At 37.8% G+C, this 26402-nt stretch overlaps 1 protein-coding gene across 2 annotated transcripts in view; it reads left to right on the forward strand.

Moving 5' to 3' along the window:
• Positions 1–25368, forward strand: part of dagla (diacylglycerol lipase, alpha) — a 57985-nt gene extending 32617 nt beyond the window's left edge. The window contains exons 8-20 of one of the 2 annotated variants that reach the window (XM_052150513.1): positions 5152–5229; positions 5378–5502; positions 7314–7467; positions 7671–7754; positions 8634–8711; positions 8839–8919; positions 9347–9489; positions 11576–11644; positions 11730–11802; positions 13427–13635; positions 16225–16351; positions 21478–21641; positions 22285–25368. In XM_052150513.1, coding sequence (XP_052006473.1) covers positions 5152–5229; positions 5378–5502; positions 7314–7467; positions 7671–7754; positions 8634–8711; positions 8839–8919; positions 9347–9489; positions 11576–11644; positions 11730–11802; positions 13427–13635; positions 16225–16351; positions 21478–21641; positions 22285–23359 — 2460 coding nt within the window. In that variant the 3' untranslated portion in view covers positions 23360–25368. Of the gene's footprint in view, positions 1–5151; positions 5230–5377; positions 5503–7313; positions 7468–7670; positions 7755–8633; positions 8712–8838; positions 8920–9346; positions 9490–11575; positions 11645–11729; positions 11803–13426; positions 13636–16224; positions 16352–18201; positions 20874–21477; positions 21642–22284 lie in introns of those variants that run through there. The other variant, XM_052150521.1, reaches the window with a different exon arrangement.
• The last annotated feature ends 1034 nt before the right edge of the window (positions 25369–26402 follow it).

Raw genomic sequence — 26402 nt, forward strand, 5'->3', positions numbered from 1 at the left:
TAATCAGGCTGAGGTGGTAAATTTGCCATCTGTACATTTAACCTCATAATTAACTTCTCAGTGTCGCCGTGTGACCTCAAAGGTTCTTGCCAGTAATTAACTTTGCGAGTAATTTAGAGCTTGATGTGGGTAGTAATACAAGGACTTTATCTTCCTGCGTAAATTCCCGTAGCTGAGCTCCCTTGTTATACAGCCCGGACGGACATTCTTGAGTCTGTAGCAAATTCTCCTGTGACTGTTGTCCCAATGTTTGGAGTTTTGTGGGTGGTACACGCTTTTCCGAATCGATTTAGTACCCAATAATCCATACACCTCGCATAGTGTACGTGACATGAAAGTAGTGCCTTGATCAGTAAGGATTTCTTTTGGGATCCCCACTCGAGAGATGATTCTGAAGAATGCCTCCGCAACACTTAGTGCTGAAATGTTGCTTAGAGGCAATGCTACTGGATATCGTGTTGTTTAGTCAACCAGAACCAACACAAAGCGATGTCTGTGTGCCTTCCGCTCTTATGGCCCAACGAGGTCCATGCCAATGCTCTTGAAGGGGGCCTTGATCAAAGGGTGGGGTGGCCGGTGGACATTCACGCCATGCTGCACACCACCTGCGAACATCTTCATGAATGCCCGGCCAATAAAAATGGGCCATTTAGATGGTTTAGTGTTTTTTGCTCACCCTAAGTAACCCACCATTGGATTACGATACAACCGATCATTTACAATAGAAAAATACGGATATGAGAGTGTGATGTCTGGCTGAAGACACTGACCATCAATAACTTTCACTTGGTTGAAGGTGTGCCTAAGGTTCTTGTCTCGTGTCTGCTCCAGAGGCAAATCCCCGGTTGGGAATCCTCTAGGGGTCGGGGAAGCCGAGACTTTCCCCTCCCTTACGTCATCCTGACATGGAGCTGACATAGATGGCCCCGGCTCCATCAGCGCATCACAAATTCCACACCAAGACGCTTTGTTACAAGACCCATCTGCACAAACTTTCTTTAATAAAGTGGTAAACGCTGGCCAATTTGTATCCACGCTTAGCGGATGGGTGAGGCAGGGACTAACTCCAACCTCGACACTATGCTTTTGTCCCCGGAATTTAATCATCGTACTCCCTACAGGGTAATAGTGGATATCACCATGCACACACCTTACCTTCACCTTCCGACTAGAACCCAAAGCCAGGCATTGATGGATGAAAGTTTGGCTGCAACTTGAATCCACCAAGGCCTGGTATGTACCCCTTAATACTCTCGGGTATGCGGTACGTCCCAGCTCAATGGGGCATGGCCTGAAGCGTCGGGGACCCAAACAAATGTCCTCACCTCCATTACTGGGCATTGGTCCATGAAATGCCTGAGCCTCTCACAGCTCCAGCAGACCGGCCCAGACTCCACATCCATGCCCAAGGCAACAGGTCCACCAACCTGTGAGTGAGAGCGGAGAGGGACAGGGGAAACTGGCGGGTTTGGGAGGGGGAACCTCCGTTTCCGGGGAGGAGGAACAGGATGGAAAGAAGGGGAAGGAGACAGGAGAGAGAGGGAGTAGAATTTCTGGGCTTTCCGGCTCCTGAATATGCCACCATGTGGTCTGCTCCAGTACTGTTCCAGTACCACAAGGTCAATCACAGCCTTGACGTTGCGTTGCTCAGCCAGCATCCACTTCTGGTAGGCGTCCTAGAGCTGCTGGGGGCAAAATGGGCAGCCGTGCTCGCCAATGTCAGCGAGCAGAAGCGTTGGTGCTGCTTCTCAGAAGTCTAGCCAACCCGTTGCAGGATGCCTTTCCTTAAGTCGGCGTATACCAGGAGGTTATCCGTTGGTAACTGGTGTGCTGTGAGTTGGGCTTCCCCAGACAACAGTGGTATTAAAAGGACCGCCCACCATCTGCTCAAAGAGCTCCAGGAAGGCTTCCGGATCGTCTTGGGGCCCATTTTGACTAGCAGAACATGGGGCTGGGTGATCGCGACGTCCGGGGTCGTGGCGGCAGCACCCTCCTGGAGCAGCAAGCTCCAGAGCACCTGCCGGTCCTTAGCTTGGGCCTGGAGGAGTGCAATAAACCGCTGCTCCTGTTCTGCGAACAGCTCGAGGAGGGCCTGATGCTGTGATCATGCATGCTGGTAAAGGTCTTGAAAACGTCTTCCAGAAGTGAGGCATCCATGGCGGTGTTCTTCCTCCCTAAATCCCTGGTTTCAGCACCAGTGTAACAAGTTCACGATGGGTGCAAGGAGGAAGCGGGAGTTGTCGAGTTCTAACACAAAAGGTTATTGTTTTTTCAACACAAAAACTTGCTTTTTCAGCACTTCACTCTTAAACATGCAAACGAGTATATCTGGGCACGTGGTAGCTCTCTCTCTCCCTCACTGGCGTATTGCTCACTCTTAAATCCATCTCCAACTCTCACTGCAATGACAAGCAGCTGTTAGAGACAATCATTGCCAGGTGATGATCCTTACTATTCTCATCTCATGATCTCGCGCTGCATTCACAAGCTGGTGCTCAACCACGTCCCTACCACCACAGTATGTTATCCATTAAGGCTGCACGATTGATTGAGTTAAGAAAGAAAGAAGAAATCACAATATGGTCTTGCTTGATTAATAAAGCTTAAAAATGCATTCAGCGATTCCGACAGCATTTTATGAGCAGGTGGCACCCTCTTGTGGTGTGTATGGCATTATCCATTGTACCGCACTAGAACTTAAAAATAAGTTTTGTTCCTTTGGTAACTTTTTATTTTTCCATGATGTGGCTTACATTTCTGTGGAATTGCCCAACATAGGCATAGTATGAATTTTGATGTTATGTGAGGTCTGTTGTTTTGAGCTAAAAAAAAAAAGTGAGTAAAAAAAGTGTAAAAAACAAATTTGTTTTAATTTTTTTGTTTTTATCTTCCATTTATCTTTCATTGCGGCTCTCTTAACATGTCATGTGTTCAACAGATCCAATCCACGAAACTATTTATTTTTAGAACAATAAATACTTCTTTGTACATTTAAAACACAATTTCTGAGCAAAACAGGGATCTGATGACAAAAGAATGCAAGAAGCAAAATATTGGTATCAATATTGCCCAATAATTTGTTTTATTAAAATTGGCATCTGTATTGGCCAAAAACGGTCATTCGCATACCTAATTTTTATGTAAATCATCATAAATGAAAGGTAATACAATAATGCTACCATGATGTATAAAAATTTGCGATTTGAGGGGCCTGTGTAGCTCAGCGAGTAAAGACGCTGACTACCATCCCTGAAGTCGTGAGTTCGAATCCAGGGTGTGCTGAGTGACTCCAGCCAAGTCTCCTAAGCAACCAAATAAGAAAAAAAAAACATTTGCGATTTAATTCAGATATCAATATTTTATCGTATTACAGTAATGAGAATTGAAAATGTGCTTAATTGTCATGAAAACAATGAGCCCGTTTACGTGCACACCAATACGCTGATACCTCTAAAAAAGTAAGAGCAAGAAAACCAAGTTTACATTACATTAATATAATCATGTTATTTTCTACTTTTGACGTCAAACCGTGAAGAGGCATGCACACAACTTCAGTATATTTGGATGAACCGGTAAGAATGTCAGTATTATTCTTAAGCGGTTTATGACTGTACAACGTTAAATGAAAGCCATTTAATGCGTTTTCATAACCACACACGTTGTTTGCCTGTTCCGGGTTCAATACAATTTCATTTCTATAGGCAGCATTTGTGGCATATTGTTGATTTACCTCAAAAAATTATTTCAACTCAATTAAAAAAAAAAAATCAAGATTACAGTGAGGCACTTACAATGGAAGTGAATAGGGCCAATTTTTACAGGGTTTAAAGACAAAAATGTGCAGCTAATAATAATCTTATAATAAACACTTACAGCAATTCTTCTATTAAAACGAATATATTATTTGACAGAAAATGTGTAAAAAATACTCAGCATATCTTATGTGTATTGGCAAACTGTTCCAAAGATTGGGTCCAGCTATGGCAAAAGCATGTTCATCACTTTTCTTCAGTCTAGCCCTAGGTACAATAAGCACCCTTTGAGTCCTCGATCTATGAGCTCTGGAGGTATTAAATATACTAAGTAGATAAGAGAGATATGAATGAAACCATTAGAGAACAGTTCCCTTCATACCCACACAGTGCTTGAGATGAGAAATGAGGATGTTATTGTCGACCATATCAAGTGCTGCACTGAGATCTAAAAGAACAAGGCTTCCATTATCACCAGAGTTAACAATTAATGAAATATAATTTAAAACTTGTAACAAAGCAGACTCTGAACTATGAAGTGCTCTGAAACCAGACTGAAATGTCTCAAATATAGAATTTGCATTCAAAAAAAGATTGTAATAATTGTAATTTCCAAAACTTTTTAGATGAAGGGCAAATTCGAAAGGTCTATAATTTGTTATGTCAACAGGATCAAGATTCGGTCTCTTAAGGGGTGGTATCGTTATAGTCTGCTTAATGTGATCAGGTAGGGTACACGTGTTAAGACATTTATTTATTATGGAAAGAAGACTGGGCCCCACAATGTCGAAGAGGCAGAGCTTCTTGATAAGACATGAGGGATTGTATCTTGAAAACAAGACAAAGGCTTCAGTTGAGCAATCATTTCCTGAAGAGTGGAAAGAGAGATGGACTCAAACTCACTCCAGCCAGCTGTACAAACAGGGGATTCAGACGGATCATTGGCAGCTGGCAGGATCTGTGATCTCTGACAAGCAATCTTATCAACAAAAAAATTGGCGAAAATTCTCACAGATTGTAGCAAATGACTGTTGGTGAGCTTTGCCGGATGGATTCATTATAGAGTGTATTTTAGAAAAATAATTCTCGGTTTATGACAGTTCATTGTAATAATGTCAGAATAAAATGTAATCTTTGCAGCCTTTCTGCTTTCTGAAAATTAGACAGAGCTTCAACTTGTATTGGACCTGGAATATTTCTTTATGCATAATCAGTGTAAGAATGCACATGTAAACACACTCACGATGCAAAAAGTCTTTGAACTCTTAACACCCTAGCAAAAACATAGCAATGCTAAAAACCACTCAGAACACCTTAGCGACTGCATAGCAACACCCTGTCAACCACCAAATTCCTTCATTTTCAAATAGCAAATAAAATGTTTTCTCTATTTTTTCAGGCAAACAATGATGTTTTAGCATTTCTATCTGGGATGCCTGTTACTCGTAACACTAAATACTTGGACCTGAAGAATTCGGTATGTAAGGAATACAGTGTGTGTGTGTATATATATATATATATATATATATATATATATATATATATATATATATATATATATATATAATGTCTTTGCAGTTTGTTTGTGTCGATTTTTTTTAAAACTTTTTATGTTCTTTTCACAGGCTGAGATGGCCATGTATAAGGAAGTGTGTTACTACATGCTGTTTGCCATGGCGGCGTATGGCTGGCCCTTGTATCTCTTTAGAAAACCAGCATGTGGACTCTGCAGACTTGTTAGCACCTGCTCGTAAGTAATAAAAAAACGGACGAAAAAACACTATACAGACGAGTTAGTCGTGTTCTAATCTGATGCGACGTGATAATGCGACATGCGACCAAATGAATCCCTTCCTTGGTAATCAGAGTTTTAGTTCGTACCAGCCGTGCCGAGAGACAGGACATCCTGATGATCACTTGGTTTCTATTTCTATGGCGTTGCACCGGGTAGTCTGCCCACTGTGAATTCGCGTTGGTCCAAAATTCCCCTTTCATAACTGTGCATTAAACGATAAATATGTTCAGAATCGTATCATCTGTGATTGTGCCATTTTGTGCAGCGGTTTTGTGTTCAGTGTAGATAGACAAATTGCTTATTGCTGGTATCTTATCACATCTGGTTAACGTGTTAGAAATTGAGAAAAGAATAAGTCACTTTTAGTGATCTGGTTACATGCCATCATATTGTTGGCAGTCTTACTTCTTCACTAAACTGACTTTAACCTGAACCTTGCTTGAAGTTTCTGTCCTTTGCGGATTTGGAATATGGGCACATTAAAGGTATACAGTAGTTCACCCAATAATGAAAATTCCCTCAATTTCTCACCCTCATACCATCCCAGATGTGTATGACTTTCTTTCTTCTGCTGAACACAAACAAAGATTTTAGAAGGATATCTCCATATAATGCAAGTGAATGGTGGCCAGAACTTTGAAGCTCCAAAAAAGACATAAATGCAGCATGGAAGTAATCCATATGACTCCAGGTGTTTAATCCATGTCTTCTGAAGCGCATATTTAAGTTTTACCATAAATTCTCCTCTCTGCCGATATGTACGAAGAATGTGAATTGCCAAGAACAAATGAAGAATGCTTCTCACTGACATCTATCAAATCACTTCTGAAGATATGGATTTAAGCCCTGGAGTCGTATGGATTACCTTTATGCTGCCTTTATTTGAGTTTTGGAGCTGCAAAGTTCTGGCCACCATTCATTTGCATTGAATACACCTACAGAGCTGAGATATTCTTCTAAAAATGTTTTTGTATTCAGCAGAAGAAAGACAGTCATACACATCTGGGATGGCATGCGGTATTGTAAGTAGCGAGAATTTTCATTTTTGGGTGAACTATCCCTTTAAGCAATGTTAAGACTTTAACATAACTAAAACTTTTTGTTTATATTATGGGCTCATCAGTTTGTCTGTAGATGTATTTAATATCAGTAAGGCGCTAAATACATTTTGTTCATTTGATTTACAATCCACTATTACATTAAGCAATGCAAAATGTTTTTTTTTTTTTTTTTTATGCATTTGGCAGACGCTTTTATCCAAAGCGACTTACAGAGCCCTTATTACAGGGACAATCCCCCGGAGCAACCTGGAGTTAAGTGCCTTGCTCAAGGACACAATGGTGGTGGCTGTGGGGGATAGAACCAGCGCCCTTCTGATTATCAGTTTACCAGTTATGTGGTTTAGACCACTACACCACCACCACTCCATACACCACGGCTGTTTCTTATAACAGCCGTCTATGGGGGAGAAAAGGCTTAATGTAAAAACTCTAAGTGTTGTCTTTCTCCTTGGATTACAGTGCTGTGTTTTTTTTTTGGAAGTAGACAGATTCTACTTCATTTTGTTTATGACAGAGGAGGACATTGTTTTAGGGCATTAAGTAATGTTAAGTGTTTTCCAATGTTCCCAATATCTCAGATTAACTTGGAAGAGATTTGTCACATCTGTGTTGTTGAGCCATACCTTGTTAGGGCAGTGTTAGCTCATTAATGACATCCAGTGACTTTAAATTCCTCTTTATTTCTCTCTCTCTCTCTCTCTTCAGCTGTAATACGTCAGTTTCAGGTTCTCGTCTTTCTCAGTCAGTCACTGTTGAGGAGGATAACTGCTGTGGTTGTAACGTTCTCGCCATTCGGCGGCAATTTCTGGACCAAGACCTTAAAGAAGTCCAAATTGTCTACACATCCTACCATGACGCGGTATGACACTTTACGATGTCTTCTGTTCTGTAACTTTTTAACCCTTGACAAAACCCTTGAGGTTGATTTTATTGCTCTCTTATTTTATAAATGTTTGTTTATTAAGGAGTCATTGATATAAAGTAAATGGCAAACCATAACTGCTGTGATAAATGTGAGACTTGTGATTAAGATTATTGTCTGTATTTTGGTGTTGTTTGTAGGTTTATGAGACGCCCTTCTTTGTAGCAGTGGATCATGCAAAGAAAAAAGTCATAATCAGCATCAGAGGGACTTTGTCCCCCAAGGTGAATTTTTACACTTAAGCACTTCACCATATTTTCATTTAATTAAAAATATTAAAAGTAAATGTAAATTGATTTATTTTTTATTATTTATTATAATTATTACAATGATCTGGAACTCTTAATTCTGGTCAATCTTAGAATTCTGTAGGCAAATAATTATACCATACCATGGTTGAATGCTTGATTCTGGTTGGTTGACAGATGTTCCAGGGTGTTGATTACTTTTGAATCATGGTTTGGTGACTATGTTACAATTCCATAACACTTTGCCACATTCTTTCCAATTTGTTTTAAATTTTCAAATGAATGAAACTTCAAAGAATCAAATTACTTTTAATATATACACTTTATATATAATATATATTTTATATTTTATACTTTATATATTTAATATAATATAAAAATTTTAACGCATGAAAGCTGAATGTGGCTAATATCCAGTCAAATATACTGTAAGCCCAAGTTGTTGCATTACTTTCGAAAGTAGTTACTGAGCCTCGGGTGGCATTTTCAAATTGGTAACAATGGGTGGTTTCTAAGCAGGATGCTGAATCTGTGGCAAAAGAAAGCAGGTCTATACACAATAATATTTAAAAGATAAATAACTGAAAAAAATTTGAGAAGCACAAATGTGCTTGTGATAATCATAGTAGAAGTGGAATAATTTACTATGGACCATTAAATTATTAAAGTTTTAATGCTTTCCACGTAATAAAATAATTTCAACTCAAATTAATATTTCATGTCCATTGATTTATTTATGTGGTAATTAGTGGGCTAATGTAAGGTGAGCTGGTCATTATCACAAAATAAACCTGATGAAAATGACTTGCAGCATATTAGCCCTTCCATTTGTCACTTTTTCACTCTCACCCTTAGGATGCTTTAACGGATCTCACTGGGGATTCAGAGCGTTTGCCACTAGAGGAACAGCATGGCACATGGCTTGGACATAAGGTTTTACATACATATATGCATTTAGTCACAAACACACATAATCAGAGGATAAATGTTGACGGATATAAAGACGAAAAATCACATTCTTTCTATTTCTTTCTGCCGGGGAATCTTTTTATTTTTTTAGGGAATGGTTTATTCAGCTGAATACATAAAGAAGAAACTAGAACAAGAGATGATTCTCTCACAAGCCTTTGGGAGAGATTTGGTAAGTGTAAATAATTGTATTGCTTTAAACAAGTACATATGGGCGATTCTGCGCATTTTACCGTAATTATTCTATAAATGTAATTTACTGTGACAGGTTGTAACACCAAAGACATCGGTATACAAACATTGTTATTTTAGCTAACTTGATAGATGTCTGTGTAAAACATTATAGCTGCTGACAGTTTTCATGATCTCTTGACATTAAAAGCTTTTGTCAATAAAAAAATGTTATGTTTTAAATAACTTATTAAATAATTTGTAACTCTTAAATGCATTGGAATGCACAGATAGTGTAACATTTTCCAAATATTTTCAAGACAATTAGAAAATAATAGAATAAAATATATTTTAATATACACATCCAGATCATGTAGGATGAGACTTTATATCTGGTAATCATGTTTGTCCATGTGCTTGCGTTTTAGGGTAAAGGGACGATGCATTATGGGCTGGTGATTGTGGGTCACTCTCTGGGTGCCGGAGCGGCCGCCATCCTGTCCTTCCTCCTCCGGCCGCAGTATCCTTCACTGCACTGTTATGCATACTCCCCTCCTGGGGGTCTCCTCAGGTCAGTGTGACCTGTCTTGCAGTGTGTTTAAAAACATATAGAGCTGGATAACTGATCTCTTCTTAGATAGTGTTTAGCAGTAACTGAGGCATGATGATATTCATTAAGTCTCATGTGCAAAGATTAAACTGATGTGTTAAAGGGATAATACACTCAAAAATGACAATTCTGCCATCATTTACTCTTAATGTCATTCCAATCCAGTAAGTCCAAGTTTATGTTTTCCATACCCTCACAATGCCATCATATTGCTTTGGAAGGCTTGAGTTAGATGGACTAATGCATGATACTTTATGGCACTTTTGTGTCCTTTTTGGAGCTTGACATTATAAATCACCATCTACTTTCGTCATATGTTAAAATAGCAGACTCTCTGCATATCATCTTATTTTGTGTTTCATTGAAAAAAGAAAATTAGGACAAGAAAGGAAGTGGAAATGTTGTAGTCCTTCTATGTGCACACCAATCATTTCAGTGGAAGCTGCCATGCTTTTCTGTTACACATCATTTACAATGTAAATTAGACCAAGCTTGAACTTCCAGAATTCACTGTGGTGACTTTAGAATGGGAGTTAAAGGTTAAATACCATTTTGCATACTATTACTGCACACTAATTCGAATGTGATGGTAAAGTATATACTTTTGGGTACGCATTAAGACCATATGCCAGTCCTGGGACATACTACCATCTTAAAAATCTTTCTTGATACCACAGACGCATTTATAACTTTAAGGTTCATATATTTATAAACTGCTGTGGTAGCTACAGCCTTGAAATCTTCTAGGGTTTTTGTTTCATTTTTACACTTGGACAAAATTGTGCAGAGAAACTATTTATTTTCTTATGAAGCAATGGCAATATCAGCCCAAAAGCAATAACTGATGCACAAATTCATCACAGTCATAATCTCTTTCTCACCCAAAGTGATTGCATTGCTTTAGAAGACATATCTTCAACCACTTTTATGCTGCCTTTATGCAAGTTTTGGAGCTTCAAAGGTCTGACCACCATCCACTTGCATTGTATGGACCAACAGAGAAGAGATATTCTTCTAAAAATCTTTATTTGTTCAGCAGAAGAAAGAAAGTCATACACATCTGGGATGGCATGAGGGTCTGTAAATTATGAGAAAATGTTCATTTTTGGGTGAACTATCACTTTTAAGTTCAACCAGAGCAAAAAATAAGAAACTAAAGTTCAGCTAAATGTTTATTGTTCTTCCCACATTAAAAAGTATTACGTAAAATTTAAATTATTATGCAACGTTTGTAAAACATTCATATACATATACGCAAGTTTAAAATGCAACATACAGTATGCAACGGGGGTCCCTGCTCCATCTCTTTATCCAGCAAGGGACATTTGGCCTTAAAAAGGTTGAAGACCCCTGCTCTGAAATATATTGTACACAGTTTTTTTGGTTAAAATGCAAAGATGAAAATGCTCTTTGTATATTCCTTGTAATATTCCTGGTTAATGTAGATTTAAAGGAATATTATGGGTTCAATACAAGTTAAGCTCAATTAAAAGCATTTGTTGCATGATGTTGAATATAACAAAATTATAAAAAAATAAAATAAAAAAAAACTGAAATCTGGGTTACAGTGAGGCACTTACAATGGATGTGAATAGGGCCGTTAAAATAAGTATAGCCACAAGACAGACTGTAAACAATATGTGTGTTAACATAATTTTAGTGTGATAAAGTTACTTACAAGCTTTTTCTGTGTAAAGTTATATCCAATTTTACAACTTCATTGCCATGACAACAATGCCGAATACCTTAAAACTACATTAATTAAATTATTTAAAATAACTTTACTGCTCAAATAATACACAAGTTTAACAGAGGAATTAATCTAATTGCTTTTAGAAAATTATAAGCTTCACATTTTTGCCTTTTTAAACCCGCAAAAAATTTGCCCCATTCACTTCCATTGTAAGTGCCTCACTGTAACTGCCTAATTTGTTTTTGTGGTAATCAACATTATGCTACAAATGCTGTCGATTGAATTTAACTTGTATTGAACCCGGAATATTTCTTTAAAAGAGCCACGTTAAACACAAGTCTGTTTGATTCACAGTGAGGATGCAATGGAGTACTCCAAAGACTTCATCACCTCAGTTGTGCTGGGAAAAGATTTGGTCCCCAGGTAAATGAGTCTTTGACCATGTTTGCATATTTGTATAAATATAAGCAGGTGGATGTTTATGTTGTGTTTTGCCATGTTCATTCAGGATTGGCCTCTCTCAACTTGAAGGCTTCCGTCGTCACCTACTTGAAGTCCTACAGAAGAGTGATAAACCAAAGGTGAGCTGTTTTATTTAGGTCATTACGTATTATATGTAGCCGCACGGCACTATCAGTATCAACAACAGCTCTGTACTGTAGCTGTTAAATGGACTTTATAAAAGTATAGTTCTGGTTCTAACTGGATGAGCCAAATTTGAAGCCATTGTAAAATAGATGTGTGATCGCACATCAATCAAATTCTATATTTATGCACCAGCCTACTGTTAGGTTAATGAACTACATATTAATTAACTATTATATATATTATTGGTGTAGGAATTCTTTATTCGATGATGATGATAATAATAATAATAATACGTTTTTTAACATTAGTGAATTATTTTTGTTTTAGTTGCTGTTTTAAAAAAGCAACAGTGAATTTATGAAACAGTGGCCAACAGCAACCCTTTACTCTGGTACAATCACTGTATTCCAATTTATTTGAAGATATGTAATTAAATGAAGATATGTAATTAATGAAACAGCACTAAACGCTAGGTCAAGAGACATAGTGACTGTAGTTGTCCTTTCAATGTCCCATAACTTACTTAGAATTGTCTTTTTTCCCAACTCTCTCACTCGTATGTTTGTACACAATATGTAAGAGACAACGTACAGTCAACCGGTCATTATTAACTGACTGTACATAACCCTTTAAGAAGAAGGCAAATTTATGGTCAGTCTCTCAGCAGCTGCATTAGAATCCTCATTGCATCTGTGGTAACTCGCTTTTTCAAATTAATTCCAGGGTAATATAATACAAAGTATAATGTTAAACATTTTTAGTGATTCAGATCGCTACAACCAGAGGTGGAAGTCATCAAAATATGGGCAGAGAGGATCGTTTACTCTAATTAAATATTGCCACCAGGAGATGAATCCAAGTACATGACACAGAATCAATGATTGCTCAAATGACACAGAATGGAACTGAATGAGATCTTGTTACTCATGCCTGCATGCTTTTGAAAGAAAGAGCATACCTTTAGTCATTGTTGTATTTGTATTTGGACACTAGGATAAATTATTTAGTAATGATATAACTTTGATTGCTTTGTCTTATCAACACAAACTTTCACAGGTCACATGATTGGGAACAAAACAAAAGCAGTTTTCCCGAGCTACCTTATTTACACTGAGATATAAAATTTCGTTTTGGCTTCTTTTTTTTTCAGCAGTTTCTTGTCTTATAATATATATCATTATAACATTATAAAAGCTTTCTGGACTAGACCCTTAATATCAGGGTCATGGGTTCAAGCCCCATAATGGGTGTTTAATTTCTGCAATTCCCTCCACAGGATATTAGGGCTTGTGTGACTACTCATTTTTAATAGTCGACTAGCCAGTATTTACACCTTGTAAACGACTTACCATAGGAACTCAGATCATCTCCAGTGTGCCAGCACCAACGCAGTTTGCTTAAAACATGCTCTAGTTTTACTTTATTTTCATTCTTCAAATATTTGGCTATCACAGTTACTATTCAAAGCTAATGACACCGTTACACTTGGCACAGTTTGTGTACAGAGGAATTCTTTCATGTACAAAGTCATGAGATCTAAAACAAGTGGGTGCAACCCACAGTCTACCATATATTTCTCTATCTCTCTCGGTCTCTTAATATCTCTCTCTCCAATAGTGGCGAATCATTGCTGGTGGTACAAAGTGCATCCCTAAATCAGAGCTGCCCCTGGATGATGGACCCCCTCTATCTCAGGGTGTGACCCCCTCTAACTCGCGCCTGTGGCTGCACCCCAGTGATCTGAGCATCGCCCTGTCCGCCTCCACCCCGCTGTATCCTCCAGGACGTGTCATCCATGTGGTGCACAACCACCCTCCTGAGACATGGTGAGTAAAGAAACATAATAATCCCTATTCAGTAATTACAAACTACTGGAAAATTAATGGAAATACCATGACACCATTTACATTGTGGTGCTTCCTTTATGTTTGGTACCATCTCTTGATACTTTAATATACGCACAAAATGTGTGCAAAGAGAACTGGATTCTTTTTCATTAAATTGTCTTCACATAGGTCTGTGTTTAGTTCTTGTTAAAAGGACCTAAAAGGGTCAAGAAATGCTCTTTTTATATATATATATATATATATATATATATATATATATATATTTATATTTATATATATATATTTATATTTATATTCGTTTTATTATCTTCCCTGAGGTCCACTGATAATGTTACGTTTTTTTCTTGCTCCAAAACAGTCATCATTTAGTAATATATGATCATTTTCCACCCTGTCTCTGTCCCTCTGACTGAAACTCTCAGTTTTGGTCTAAGCGCCTCCTTAAAACTTCAATAGATACGCCCACATTTATGATTGGTTAACACTGTGCAGCCCCTCGAAATCAGCCATATTTGAAACTCAATCAGAAAAGAATGAACAACCCTGCTATATTATATTATATAAGATTACATTTCAGGGTTCACACATAATGCACATCCAACACATTGCATCCAAATATATTAAACTATTCACTCAAGCACAACTGTTAACACTTAGAATCATAAACTTTAAAACAGTCTTGTCATTTGAAATATTTATGAATGGATCTGTTTACTTACTGTTTGCATCAGGTCCAATAGTGTTTTTAACTGCCCTATCCTTCAATAATATTTCCTTTGCAAAGCTTAAATCATATTATGACTGGTTCACAAGCAATCCATGCTGATATGAGCCAACAAAAAAAAACATGCAATTCACGCTGAAATCTGATCACACATCCACATGATATGTTTGTGCTGCAAGAGCCAGGAGCTGAACGACAGAGTGGATTCTCCTTTTCAGAGTTGTAACTTGACACCGCATCTTTTTAAAGCAGCCCGAGATATGTATCAAGTGGTCAAAGATGTCTGTCTAGAGCAGTGGTTCTCAACCCTGTTCTTGGAGGTCCCCCAACACTACACATTTTGGATATCTCCCTAATCAAACACACCTGATTCAACTCATCAGCTCGTTAGTGGAGACTCCAAGACCTGAATTGGGTGTGTTAGAAAATGGAGATACACAAAATGTATTGGGGGGCCTCCAGGATTTGAGAGGGTTGAGAACCACTAGTCTAGAGCATGAATATGTAAAAAGAATCCAAAGTTGTCCAGATGGGTCCCCTTTGGTGTTCAGGAATAGTGAGGCCACAGTAGGCCTTGTTTGTCCTTCTATTTCAGTTTATGAACTGAAGCGCAGGTGGCCGGGACCAAGAGTAGGTGTTGATGTTTTTGAGCTATAGAGGTGGTCAAGAATTAATGTACCCCTAGTGACATAGGGTTGTCGCAGAAGTAGAGAACGAGGCATTTTTGCAGCTTGGTTTCAATAAATGCTTTTATTGCATTGGGGATTAGGTTTTGAGTTCTGAAATTTACAGTATGTTTTTATAGTAGATTGTCATCTTACATGTCAAAATATCAAGAAAAAATTTATTCCTCATGACATGACACCTTTAAGTGTGAACACTCTTAAAGAGTAACTTTCTATTGGGATCAAAGCATAAAATGGGCAAAATATAACCTAGAATAGATACAAAGGTTTGTTTGTATTTTCTGCCCACACGAGTGACACAACATGAGAGCTGCTGTTTCTTCTTTGTTTATTTTTTTATCCTTTATATCTAGTTAGCAGCAATATGATATGATCATTTTATATAAACGTTTAATATATTACAGTTTAAATCACAATTACAATATTTGTTAAAAATAGTCCTAACGTCCCTAGTTTAAATAAATTGTGCTGCCTTAATTACTTTCCTGAAAATTCCAATAGACAGTGTAGTAATAATTCATTATTATATTGCAGTACTTTTATATTTGTTGACTTGGTTCCAAAAAAGAACATTGTCAATGAAAAATGGACTGAAGCCCTGTCAACAAAATTGGTCCAAAAAGAGAGACTTCCCACTACTTAGTAGATCCTCATGGTGGCACGGTTACTCACCTCATTCCGGGTGGCAGAGGACAAGTCTCAGTTGCATCAGCTTCTGAGACGGTCAATCCACGCATTTTATCACTTGGCTCATTGTGCATGACACCGCATGTGGAGACTCATGCTACTCTCCGCGATCCACGCACAACTTACCACGCATCTATTAAGAGCGAGAACCACTAATCACAACCACGAGGAGGTTACACCATGTGGCTCTACCCTCCCTAGCAACCGGGCCAATTTGGTTGCTTAGGAGACCTGGATGTAGTCACTCAGCATAACCTGGATTCGAACTCACGAATCCAGGGGTGGTAGTCAGCGTCAATACTCACTGAGCTACCCAGGTCCCCTAATAGGATATTTGAGTTTATTAACAATTATAAATTCAATGTCATTATCAGAACACTGAATGTGCCATGTTTTGGGAGAGTCTGCATGAAGCTACTGTAAGTCTGAAAATCTCTCTCTCTCTCTCTCTCTCTCTCTCTCTCTTTGTAGTTGTGGTCAGGAGGAGCCCACTTATTCTGCACTGTGGGGGGATAACAAGGCCTTTGACGAGGTCATCATTTCTCCAGCCATGCTGAATGAACACATGCCCCATGTGGTGATGGATGGCCTCAACAAGGTGTGTGTATTGTGTGTGTTTTTTTTTTTTGTGTGCATGCTTTTCTGTCCAGTTCTTGCCAAATGCAAAATCAATGATTGGGCAAATCTGGGTAACATTAGGCCCAACATCTATCTAATTGAAATCTTAAGAACAATAGTACATTTCCCACAAGGGCTGGGTGATGAAAAAAATATTCATGATATATTTGCAATCATTTTGCATGTGATATAAATTCAGACAACATCATTAATTATTGCAATTTTGGCCATTAAACTTCCTAAAGACACCATCATTAGATTAGTCCTTTTTGTCTCGCAGCTTGTGATTATGAAAGCATTAAGATGGGGACATTTTATTAGTATATCTATCAAAATTGCAAAATTGGCTTAAGAGTTGGTTATGTCTAATCATTTCTGTAAATCAGTTCAAACCATCACTTATATGAATGACTGTTTGGCCAAAATATTTTTTTCTTATTAAAATAATGTAAAACAGTTATACTTCTAAGACTTTTTGGAACAAATACATAAATATCCAGATACATATACTGTATTTCAAATACCCTGAACAGGCTGGAAAATATAGAGATTTGTTTGAACTACATCACCCACTCCCTTCTTCCCACATTAACACAAGTACCGAGATCTTCTGGTGTGCCCAGGTCTGCCATAGTTATTGCAGTGGCTTTGGGTTCATGATGCAGTGGCTTTTGGGTTCAATTGCTTTTAAATCCTGAGCGCTGCAGTGGACTGTGGGCATATCTGTGTTGCAGGTTTCTTGCACTGTCGGTTGTGACCCTTTGCATCTAGATTGTTGGCTACAACGTGTCTTACATGTTTTTGCTGGACATAATACATAAAAAGTGACAATTGGTAAGGCAAGCATCACTTTTAGGCATGAAACGTACTCTACGCAAACACATAATCATCCCAGCTTGATTTTGTGCATTGTTGCGTTCTGAAATGTCAAACCGCGCAACTCATATGCAGCGCACATACATGTTTTATTCTCAGTGATGCCACAAGGGGCACTATAGTGAGAATTAGTGCAACCTGTTCCTTCGAGGCCAGTTTTCTCTTTCATTTCAACTGCTGTCATGGTGTAGCAACAGTGTAAGAGAATCTTGCTGAGCATGTTAGTTAAAGTTAGTTAAAGGGATAGTTCACCCAAAATTAAAAATTCATGTGTATGACTTTCTTTCTTTTGCTGAACACAAACAAAGATTTTTTGAAAAATATCTCAGCACTGTAGGTACTTTCAATACAAGTGAATAGTGACCAGACCTTTCAAGCTCCAAATATCACATAAAGGCAGCATTAAAGTAATCCATATGACTCCAGTGGTGTAATATGTCTTCTGAAGCAATGCAACCACTTTGGGTGAGAAACAAATCAGTTTTTCAGTCCTTTTTTACTATAAATCTTGAATATTGATCATATCGCTTCTGAAGATATGGTCATATGGATTTAACCACTAAATCCATTTATGCTGCACTTTATGCTGCTTTTATGTGATTTTTGGAGCTTTAAACATCTGGTCACCATTAATTTGCATTGTGTGGATCTACAGAGCTGAGATATTCTTCTGAAGTAAATGGTTGAACTATCCCTTTAAGCTGTTGACATGTTTAAAGTTAGCAACCTGAATAATAACACATATGGTTGAATGGCACAAACATCTGAAGGTAACTATTGTATGTGACCCCAAAATAATGCAAGAATTTGCACAACCACCCACAATACCATAGCAAATCAAATTAATGCTTTTTGCTTTTAAGCTGTGCTGTTGTACCAGTCATGTTTTTATTTTATTTTGAAAGTATGTTCATATGTCCATGGTCTGGTAATGTGTTGGTTTGTTTTTTACAGGTGCTGGAAGCCCCATTTTTCATTTCAGAACTGATTTCTGCTCAGGTTGGAAGCCAGAGAACTAGCACCCGAGTGTGTTTTTCTGTCCCTAACACACTCCCACACTCCCCTCTTACACCTCTTGTTCCAGATGAATGTTTTGTGGTTCCAGAAACATGCTCTGTTCCTCTAACTCACAATGAAATGCATTCTTTCCAACCGCAGTCTTCAGACACTCAAGAGAACAGTTTGCCACTTAATAACACAGTCAGTCTGTCAATCCCGACTTCAAACAGTGTTATTGAGACATCATACACTCCAAACTTTATCACAGGAACTCCCACTCCAGTTGCATCACCTACAATGTCTGTTTCTGAAGATACATCTCCTTTTGAGTCAGATACAATTCTCTCTGATTGGCCAGGAGACACTTGCTGTACCCTTCAACATTCAGAAAACACTTCAGTGCATCAGTCAGGTCCATCACATCCTTATTCACCAACACTTGCATGCAAAATCTCAAAATCAACAGAACCCAAAAACGATGCCCAATTGAGCCTTACAAATTTGGTCGAACCCTCAAACTTGCCAGCATTAGAAACCCCCTCATCTGTCAAAGACTCAACTGTCTCGCCATATTCTACCCCCTTTAATGGCTCTTCATATTCCAAAATGTCAGATCATTCCTCCGATGCATCTATTCCACCTTCCCCTTTGACATATAATACACCCACTGAGACCCCCTCTCAAGTTGTGAAGATAAATTCTTCAGCCCCCTCCTGTAAAAGTAGATCTCCATCCCCAAAAACATCGGATTACCCTTCTTCCACAGAGTTCCTGTTAAACGCCAGCCCAACACCTTCAGAAAGCCCCTCACCTGGGCTAATGGCTGAAGGCATATCAGCCCAACTCTCAACAGAGAACATTTCTCTAAAACCCCCAGTCTTCGATAACATAAATTTAACCCCTCGGCCGTCAGACCATTCCCAGACTGGATTGAATTCCTCTACCGCCCCATCAGAAGAGACCTCTGTGGTTTTAACTCGCAACAATTCGTTTAGGTCTTGTAGTGTCACATGTTATTTGTCAAACATCTGAAAATGCTCTCACGGCTACTGTATATGTTACGCTATGTACTACCTAACACATGTACCTTCTTCCTTTGCAGCTAACAATCTATGTTCTTCACTACCAGAAACATCCACCAGCTCGAGTTTTGGTTGTTTTTCGGTGTTACCTCTTTCTTTCTGCTGGTGTATTGCTCTTCCTGGTCTCTCTACCCATCAGTTTTTCCTGTCAGGTTTATAGCTTCAGCTGTTTGCAACAGGATCTTCTTCTCAGCCTCTCTCCCTGTACATATGCCTTGAGTTAATCATCTCTATGGTTCAGAAAAGAGCTGGTCTTACACTCATTATCTCTTTTGATTTTTCGGGCTTGAGGAGGTGGATTAACCGCTGTGGCAGCTCTTGTGTTGGGCAGCTGTGTTCACCTAGCTTGTTGGTTTTCTTTCAATGCTTGTGGTGGTGGGGTAAAAGATGGTGGTGCAAACCTCAGGCAGAGGAATGGTTCAGCCAAAAGGGTCAATTTTGTGATGATTCATTTACCCTTATGTAGTTTCAAACATGTATGACTTTCTTTCTTCCATGGAACATAAAAGTAGAACATTTTGGCCATGTAACCAGGGTCTGTCAAGCTCCAAAAAGGACAAAAAGCACCATAAAATTCGGTTTGTATGATTCATTTGTTATCCTCCAAGTTTTCTGAAGCTGAACGATAGCTTTGCATGAGGAACAGATGTTATTATTGACTGAAAATGTTCCCCTCCACTGTAGGATATAATTTGCACTTTCTTATATTCAAACTTTGCATGTTGCGATCGGTTATGAGGCAAACAAGAACCAGATGCATTTGATCTCACTGAACTGGCAGGATGCATCATCACATGGCCAGTTTGAATATGCAGAAGTGCAAATAACATTTTAGAGCTATCCCGGAGGGCATGTTTCAGCGAATAACATGCATTTTGGTGAGTTACTGACACAAAGCTATTGAATTAATTTTGAAAATGTGGAATATGTTTACTCACTTACTGGTTTGTGCCAAAATGTCCTAACATGCAATTCATTATTTACTTAAAATGTTTGTTTTTTTGTGTTTGATTTTTCATTTACAACTGACTCTTACAGGAAATATTTATCAGCTTCGATTTTATAGTGGTTCTGTGTCTAACATCCTGTACTTGGTTTTATAAGTTCACATTAATTGACACTTGTTAAAAAAAAAAAAATAAATAAAGCACAATAGTGCTCTTCATTTGACTTCATCTCTGACTAATGCTCTAAACCTGCAAAACATGACTAACCCTGATTTATGTAAAGGTTTTGTATGTTGTGTAATTATTATTTTATTGTTATTTGTAGTAGTTGTTTTGCATGCTACATGTACATCATTGTTTGTTATACACCATTGCATCTGTTTACTGATCTCTTTGTGAATATTGTCTCTAACTCCATCCATATCAATATGTTTATGCACATTAATAAATAAAAAAGCATTGTCACCTTATGGTTGTGTAACTGACTTTTTACTTAGTTTTTTGCCACTGGCTCATCTTTGTCCTTGTTGACTGTCCTGGAAGATTTGTTTTTACATATGTACGTAATAAAGGTAGATAATGTTACACCTGCTGATTTTATGCCACTGTTTATTTGTGATGAAACTAATAATTATGCATATCTAAACTGAATACGCATAGTAAATAAAAATGACTTTTGTATCATGCTTGATTACTCAGGTTTTACTTAGGTTCCCACAAAAAGGTAATGGCTTGGATCTGAACTGAAAAAGTAGTTCACCCAAAAATGTCAGTTCTGTAATTATTTTCTCACCTTCATGTCATTTCAAACCTGTGTGCTGTAATTTGTTCCTTGAGACACAAAAAGAAGCTAATTTCCCAAAAAACGATAGTACATAGTGAAGGGGCACTATCAAGCTCCAAAAAGGTCAAGAAACGTAGTAAATAAAATAAATAGTAGTAAATAAAAGTCTGTTTTATACACCAAGATATTGTATGACGCATTCAGAAGACATTTAGCGCATGGGTCGTACTGTATCTCCTGAAATTTTACTTTTCCTCATTAAAATGTATTCAGGAAAAAAGATGTTGTATCACTTCATCTTAATATCAGATATTTATTTATTTATTTTTTGCTCCTATATATTTTATTCTTAGTGGTTTTTATTTTAAACAAAGCTCTATTATATTTCCGGTTCTTTTTCTCATTGTGCGTCCTGCAGGTTTTGGAAAACTATAATAAGGGGAAGACAGCTTTACTGTCCGCTGCTAAGATTATGGTTAGTCCTACAGATGTGGACCTGAATCCAGAAACAATCTTCCTCGATGCCTCTAGTTCACCACAGCCCACACCTGCCACACACCATCGCAGAAACAGTAGTGTCCGGTGAGTTCTGCAAGGGCCAATCAGAGCATGCCAATGAGATTTTGAAACAGTCTGACCAATGAGAGCATGCCAATAATTTTGACTTCAAACTGCTAATCACACATGTATGTGTGTTTGTACAAACATTTTAGACCGTTTATAAAGGCATCACCTCAGTTAATTGGAAAATGATATAGCTTTTCTTAAGACATTTGATTTTAACACTATTACCTGTCATTCTCACTCATGCCAACTGCAGAGGTACTCTGTATGATAGTATAGAGTTTCCACCCTGTCCTCTTTGGTTCGGTAGAAAAGCTCAGGTTAGACATTAGTTACATTAGTGTTATCTAACCATAGTCCTCCCTTTCTACCCTTCTTTCTGATTTTCTTACCCATTTTCTCTTCTCTGTTCTTTTATTTCTTTTTTTATTAACATCTTTTATAAATATGACATAATTTTTTCTATGAGCACATTTTCCCCTTCATTGTATTTGGCACATTTTATTTTTATTTTTTTGTCCCTCTTTGTTTTTCTTCTGTTACACACCTTTAATTCCTTCCATATTATTTGTCATCCACTTCTCATTCCTTTGTCTCTCTGGTCTCTATTACGCTTTTCAACCCTCCTCATGTCCTCTCCTCCTCTCCTATCCTTTTGTAGTTCTTGTGCCCGCTCTGAGATCTCGCTGGATGGCTTCTCGGAGTGTCCCCCTCCTCCTGTGCCTGTGGTGCTCACCGGAGCTCGTGAGCGCTTGGCCATTGAGCTGCGGGAGCGAAAAGCTCCCCTGGCCATCATGGAGAGTCTATCTGATGCAGAATCTGTCTATAGCTTGGACTCTCGGCGGTCCTCTGCTGCCCTGAGGGGCTCACCCTGTCTAGGGAGTCTACCTTTCCCTCTTGATGCCCCCATCCCAGAAGAGAATCCTTCACTGAGCTCCCGCACAGAACTACTCGCTGCAGACAGCTTGAGCCAGGGCGCGGTGGACCATGAGCTTGGAGAGGTTGGTCCGTACTGCCATACCCCACTGGATTTGGCTGTACCTTCCAATGACACCCATTATCTCTCTGTCAATTCATGCAATAGTGCTCACTTCTCTCCTCTTTCGCTTGGAAAAACTACTGAAGATCAGCCAGCCAGCCAAGGCATGAATTTCTGCCCATCTTCAGAAACACCAGAGGCTTGCCAGCAATCAGCTGTTCCTAATAGTCAAGAATCCTGCAAGCTTAGCAAAATTGCCAATGATAGAGAGATTGAAATGGACCTTGAGAGTGGAAGGTCCCAGGCTCTTCAACCAGTTCCACCATTGTCCAATGGAACCCCCAGCCAGGCAGTCCTGGAGTTCGCCCAATACCTGGATTCTCTCTTTAGGCTCGATGGAAGCAGCTCTTCCCTTCTCGAGCTGTCCGATGCAGAATCTGAGTCTGGACAGGGATCTTACAGTCAGGCTGAGGGACAACATGAAGACCAGCGAGTGAGAAACTCAGACAAGGACAGGCAGCTACTGGCCAGAGCCACTCTAGAGCCCAATTTGGTTCCCAAGCCCCCTCGCACCTTTGCTGACTCGGCCGACCCCTCTTCTGGCATTTCTCTGTCTCCATCGTTCCCTCTCTCCTCCTCCGGAGAACTCAATGATCTTTCTCCTCTAGATGGAGCAATACCTATCAACCATTCTACACTACGAACTTCTGCTGCCATGCCCAATCCCAAGGAAACAGCACTGTCTTCTATGGTCTAGTGGCCCGCGGATGAACCTCAGTGTATTGCTCCCTAACATATTAAATGTCAGCTAATTTACTTTACCCTACAGTTACCCTAAGGTTTCCATTCCCAACGCTCAGTTGACCCACTTTCCCTGCTCTTTGGAACTGATTCTAGAAACTTGCATGCATAGCAACACGATCAGTCCAAGACTTCCAGACTTCTGGACCGTTAAGGATTCATTAAAAACAGAAGACCTCATTTTGTACTTTTTGGACTTTGCTGAATGCATAGTGTCTTGTGCATCACCATTACAAAGTGTCTTGCAACACACAAGGTTCTGAGCTGCTCGTTTGAACACTAAAGATGTTGCTATCATATTGAGGCTAGCACAAATTACCCTACGTTCATATTCAGTTCAATGTTACAGTTATGTTTACATTTACGCCACAGAACACCAAGCTATCACAATGGTTGGGAGTTCCTTATAAGGGAAAGGCTGGGAAAGGCAAAAAGGGAAGACTAACAAACTAACTTAATGGAGTTTTGAGGCAGGATGCACACAACAAGCATTTTCTCAGGACTTTTAAGAATGAAGAATGGGATGAAGATGTCTCAGACGAAGGATAATAAATAGCATAGATACATTTTTTTGGGATTGTACTTTTTCATATTTTAATTGAAGATTGTGTGGAATGTCCTGCTGAGTATGTGTAGTTTGTGGCACTGATGGTTGGTGGAAATCTATGTGTTAAGATTGTCTTTTGATGTGCATGAGAAAATACTGTATGCTCGTGTAAAACGTTTCATTTTGCAAACTTTTGTCATCTCTTATTTACATAAATCCACTTGAATTTAAGCATGCAAGTTTTATATTAAATTTTCACCCAATTGCCAAAACAATGCTATATACTATATAAAAGTAAAATGTTTGAATTCTATGAAATAAATATTTAATGATAATTATTATTATATTTTTACAAACCACTGCCCATAAATGAAAATGATATCAGAAAGAGTTATTGAATGGTAACAGGCTTTTTATCAGTCACAAAATACTCCCTTTAAATTGCTTGCCTGAATTTGGGTTGTCTTTTACTCAGTACGAGACACTTTCTTCGAGAAAAGTCTCATCTCATGCAGTATGGTATGGTGTGCAATCAGTAGCAAAATGAGCAAAGAGAGATTTGAAGGAGATCCTCTTATCTGCATTTTTTTTTTTTTTTATAATTTCTACCGTTGTTGTTATATTACAGTACATAGGGGTTTATCTCAATATTTTCATAACTTAGACTTGCTTTTTATATAGTTTCAGGATGAAGTATTTTAGGGTTGTTATGTGAAAAAGTACAGCGGTTTGTCACAACAAAGCTTTCAAAGCAAGTCAAAAATGTGTGTAGTGCAAATATTTTATTTTGTTTGCTTTGGATTGTTTAAAATGCTGTATAGCACAAATGTCATACTTTGAAACTTTAATTGCATGTAGTAATTTGTTTTAACTTATAGGTTCTGCATGTGACATAAACCCAAAGGTATCACTTTTCATGTATATGAACAGTACGTTAAGTGAGTGAAAGTGTGGCAAAAACATTTTTTTCATTACTATTTCTGTAACTGCTACTCTACTAAATTATTTAATTTAAAGCTAAAGCCTTCATAACTTTATAAGCTGTGACTGCTGTACTTTTTCACAGGGTTGTGATTAGCACTGTTTTTTCACATGAATGTAATTAAATACTGTCTTGTTTTCAGTTGTTGTGTTAAAAAAAAAAATTATATAAAAAACAATGGGACTTGTCAATAAATAAAGCTCTATCATGTATAGTACTGAATTCACACATATATATATAAATATTATAAATAGAAAGAGTATGACTATTCAGGAAAGTAAAATCTGATACTGTGGCCATATGTTGACTGAAATAAATAATGATTCAACCATCAGAAAAAGAAAAAAAAACTGCCAGTCTTACCTTTCAATAATGAGAATGTATTTAAATGCACACACTTACACTGCCCTGCCTGTAATAGAATAAACTATACAGATCTCAGACTGACTTATGTTTCTCTTGACTTTTATTTATTAAGTAAGACACTGGTTTGTGCTTGACCGTTGTATTAACTTATATTTTAACATAATATTGGCATTACATTAGAAACGTCTGTTTCTAACCGTTTTCAGGGATCACATGGAAAACCTAGAAATGTATATTATAATGTATATAAGGGAATATTACAATTTTGTGTATATGTATATCTCAAAACCTTTAAGTATTATAATTATTACTAGTTATGCTCTGGTTTAAAATATTTAACTAGAAATTGCTCTTTATGAGTGCAATAGTGAAATATATTATGGATTTTTTTAGTTTTACAGTTTTTTTTAGTTGTTCATTGCTTAGATACTACAGTCCATTCTAATAGCGAAATTACACCTTTATCTAAAAGAAAGACTAATGTAAAATGGCTAGAAATAGCATTTTAGCTTAGCATAAGCTGACAATTTACACAAGGTTTATTTTTATTTCTTCTGCTCCAAACTTACTTCAAACATCATAAGAAAGTGTTTCACCGCTGTTCAAATGCACTTTGAAGTTTGGATCGCATCATTTATATGTATAAATGTTTTCCATCTGAAAGGACTAAATATTAAATTAAACAAATGACAATAAAATGCAAAGTAATCTCATCAGTAATCAAAATGCATTTTGAATGTAACTGTATTATAATTACCAATTATTTAAATTCTAACAGTAGTGGAATATAGTTACTTATATTTAGTATTTTAAATATGTAATCCCATTACATGTATTCCGTTACTCCCCAACCCTGTGCAGGGATGACTAACATTTACCATTGAATATTTTGTAGTTCATGTCAACTTAAACTCTAACAGTGCTAATAAACTTTACAATTCATCACATCAACAATTGGAATCTAATTAGCCTTTGTGCTGTTCAATCATGTATTTATCACATGCATATGACCCTTAAAAACATACTGTGGTGGTGCCATGGAACAGATGGTAGTACTTTGCTTTGACATATATGGGAGACCAGTGCTAGTTGTCAGGCTTATTT

This window comes from Xyrauchen texanus, chromosome 2 (assembly GCF_025860055.1).
Source record: "Xyrauchen texanus isolate HMW12.3.18 chromosome 2, RBS_HiC_50CHRs, whole genome shotgun sequence".
In the NCBI taxonomy this organism is placed as follows: Eukaryota; Metazoa; Chordata; class Actinopteri; order Cypriniformes; family Catostomidae; genus Xyrauchen; species Xyrauchen texanus.